This window comes from Chinchilla lanigera, unplaced genomic scaffold (assembly GCF_000276665.1).
Source record: "Chinchilla lanigera isolate Chin_1 unplaced genomic scaffold, ChiLan1.0 scaffold00014, whole genome shotgun sequence".
Taxonomy (NCBI): Eukaryota; Metazoa; Chordata; class Mammalia; order Rodentia; family Chinchillidae; genus Chinchilla; species Chinchilla lanigera.
This window is the reverse complement of record NW_004955415.1, coordinates 32,699,117-32,702,598: the sequence shown is the minus strand read 5'-3', so window position 1 is coordinate 32,702,598 and position 3,482 is coordinate 32,699,117. Positions and strand designations below refer to the sequence as shown.

Genomic DNA, 3,482 nt, shown 5'->3' with positions numbered 1-3,482 from the left:
CGAGCGCCCGCCCTCCCTCCTCCGCCTCCCGCGTCCTCCTCCCACTCTCCGGCGCGCTCCTCCCAGACGCCAGTCCTCACCTTGACCCGCTCCAACTGCTTGAGGACGTGCTCCCGCCGCCGCCCTGCTGCTCGCTTCCCCCCGGCTCCCCCGGGGCCGCCGCCGCCGCTCCCGGCCCCACTGTTCCGCTCCGATTTCGAGCTGGGCGCCATTTTCACCCCCTCCCTCCACTTCCGGAGCAACCGGCCCCTTCGCCCCACCTCCGCCACCTTCTTATTGGCCCTTTTCCGGGACGGCGGACCGCGGGTTGGGCGAAGAGCTGAGCGCAGAGACGCTTCCCGCTAAGCTTGTCCATCAAAACCTTCACGACTCTTGATTGGTAGCGATAGTAACAGCCTCCGCCGTCTGTCGCTGTATTCCCGCCCTCCATTAAGGATGAACCAGTCATAAGCTCCATTTGCTCTCCTCTTCCAAAAATTTTTTGACCCGATGGTCGAACATTCCTGTCTTTCTCAGCGTCGTCACGCCCTCCGGTGGCTGGTGGGTTTCCATGGAGACCGCAGGCGGTCCAGGCCTGTGGGAGGGACGATGGAAACCTGTGGTCCAGAAGGGCCCGAATCTCCAGCCCAGAGTTGCCCAGGCCTGGTGGGCAATGGCTCGAAGACCATCCCCGGGCAGCCAGGCCAGGGCAAGGAAAGGATTTGCAATAAATAATAATAATAGCAGCAATAACGATGTTTTAAAAAGGGATTCTAGGGCGGGCTAGTGCAAACACGATCCATCAGTCAAGTATCGCTTAACAGGGGCAACACATGGTTCTGAGTTTGCAGTGTTTATATGCAGCCCCCGTTCTGCCTGTTACACTGATGGCGGGAATAAAAACAACTGCAGAATGTTGGCTGTGTGTATCCATGTGTGCAGCAGTCTTGAAGAGAGAGCCTTTATTTTACACTTGAAACTGAAGTTTAAACTGTAGCACTTCTGAAGACCGGACGCTTATGTAGCAAAGATGCTGCTGACAGGCGGCGTGGTGTTCAGTGGGTCTAGGCTCCTGTCCCGATCAAAGAACTGGATGGAGACAACCGATGAACACAACAGTTTAACATTTATTAAACAAAAGGAAAGGAAAAGAAGAAAGAGAAGAAAAGATGTGCCCTGCACACGGGACAGGCCACTGGTAAGAACAAGAGGATACTGGTGAGGAGGCCCGACCGCTTGTCTTTTGTAGCGTCTTTTAAGGGCAGGACTTTGAAGCTGCTCTGCGCATGCGTCTAGGCCAAGCGTTGACAGGCCTCATAATTGACAAGTCACGCCCAGTTGCCTAGTCGTGATTGGGCGTGATTTGACAGCTCCCTATGACAGGTCATGCCCATTGCCCAACCTGATTTGCCAAGCCCTAGTCTCCTGCTTCAGTGCCGGATCTTATTATGACAGTCTTTCCTCCCCTCTGTTTCCCTCTCTCTCTCTTCCAGCCTCACGCATTCATTCCTTCAGTAAGTATTAACTGAGCATGTACTATGTGCCTGTGGGGAACTAGCAATACAGGGGACTGGAAGACAATAAGCAAGAAAACAAAATACAAATTTCTGGGGGTTTTTTTGCCGGGCGTGGTGGCGCACGCCTGTAATCCCAGCACTCGGGAGGCTGAGGCAGGAGGATCGTTGCAAGTTCAAGACCAACCTGGGCTACAAAGTGAGCTAAAGGCCAGCCTGAACTGCATAGCAAGACCCTGTCTCAAAACAAAAATAAATTCTGGTTTTTTCAAAAAAAATTTATTAGTACATGTCTGGTGTCCATGTTTCTTTCTTGAATCCCAGGTAGAGTTGGAGAAGGGAGATAGAATGGAGGGCAATTGGAAAGGAGGTCTATGCAGGCAGGGGGAGGAAAATCCCATTAAAGACGAAGTGTAGGGAGGCCAGATCCTGCGATTGAGAGACTGATGTGGATTTCATCTTTGTGCGAAGACTAGAGTGTGCTTACCAAAACTAAGGTGGTCGTGACAGCGCTAGACAGGACAATGTACTGGTGTACGTGTGGGCTGCTCACTGGCCACAAGCACTGTTACCCAGCACATGGCTGGAGCTGGGTCAGGGCAGGAACGAGCAAGAGAAAAATGAGCAAAGAGGCCTGGGGACATAGCAGAGTGGTAAAGGGTTACTTAGCATTCAAGGCCCTGGTTCCATTCCCAACACCAGAAAGTAAAAAACAAACTAAACAACAACAACAACAACAAAAAACCCACAGGGTGTAATGTGTAATGGTACACACCTGTAATCCAAGCACTCTGGGAAGCTGAGGCAGGGAAACCTCAAGTTCAAGCCTAACCTGGGCAACTAAGCAACTTATTTGAGACTCTGTCTCAAAATAAAGAAGGGCTGGGACTGTAGCTCAGTGTGAGAGTGTGAAGCCTAGCTTTAATCCCCAGTGCTGGGGGGGAAAAAAAGGCAAAAGAAACAGATGACTAGAGAGAGAGATGAGTTTAGGGATCTCATTGGTAAGTAAGGCACTTAGATTTTACTCTTAAGTATAAAGGGAAGTTTTTTTGGGAGGTTTTTAGAGGAAAATGATGGAAGCTGACACGAGATTGAAAATATTATATCATTGGAATCCAAGGATTTAAATGCCAATGAGTCCACGCTGATAAAAGTAACTGAGTAAATAAATAAACAAGGGAAGGAGGGACCAAGCTGCCTTACAGATGTCCAGTTAATAAAATGTACAAGGCATGAGGAGACTAGAAAACCATCATTAGAGCCCCACATGATAACACAGGCCTGTAGTCTCAGCTACTCTGGAGGCTGAGGCAGGAGGATCACTGGAGCTCAAGTTTGAAGCCAGACTAGGCAATACAGTGAGACCTGTCTCAAAAAGAAAGAAGGAAGGAAGGAAATAGGAAAGGAAAGGAAAGGAAAGGAAAGGAAAGGAAAGGAAAGGAAAGGAAAGGAAAGGGAAGAAGAGGGGAGAGAGGGGGAGGACAAGTGAGGGGAGGGGAGATGAGGGGAAGGAAAAAAGGAGGAGAGACCACAAAAGCATCATCAGTTAGGCAGGACAGTAATAACTGCAGTAGGCAATACCCACACATGCTAAAATTAGTGGACGAAACTTTAAGGACTTTGCTTCTCCTATTAAACTGCCCATTCCAAACATTAGTAATTATTGAGAGATTTTAAGCATATGTCCACCAATTGTTTGATATTTGGTATCATGGACCAATATGATCACAGACAGCTATGATCTGATTTTACTTCTCTTACATTGTCCCCAAAACCTACAGATCAAATTAATCTGTCTCTCTCCCCCGCCCTCACCCCCATCTCTCTCTCTCTCTCTCTCTCTCTCTCTGTGTGTGTGTGTGTGTGTGTGTGTGTGTGTGTGTGTCTCTGTCTCTCTCTCTCGGTTTTTTGTTTGCTTGTTTTGAGACAGGGTCTCGCTATGCAGTTCAGGCTGGCCTTGAGCTCACTTTGTAGCCCAGGCTGGCCTTG

General features: G+C 49.3%; 1 protein-coding gene across 1 annotated transcript in view; it reads right to left on the bottom strand.

The window, feature by feature from the left end:
* The window catches only part of Dcaf15 (DDB1 and CUL4 associated factor 15), an 8,351-nt gene extending 7,453 nt beyond the window's left edge, over window positions 1–898 (bottom strand). The window contains exon 1 of the mRNA XM_005381076.2: window positions 81–898. Coding sequence (XP_005381133.1) covers window positions 81–212 — 132 coding nt within the window. The 5' untranslated portion in view covers window positions 213–898. The remainder of the gene's footprint in view (window positions 1–80) is intronic.
* Between the last annotated feature and the right edge of the window lie 2,584 nt (window positions 899–3,482).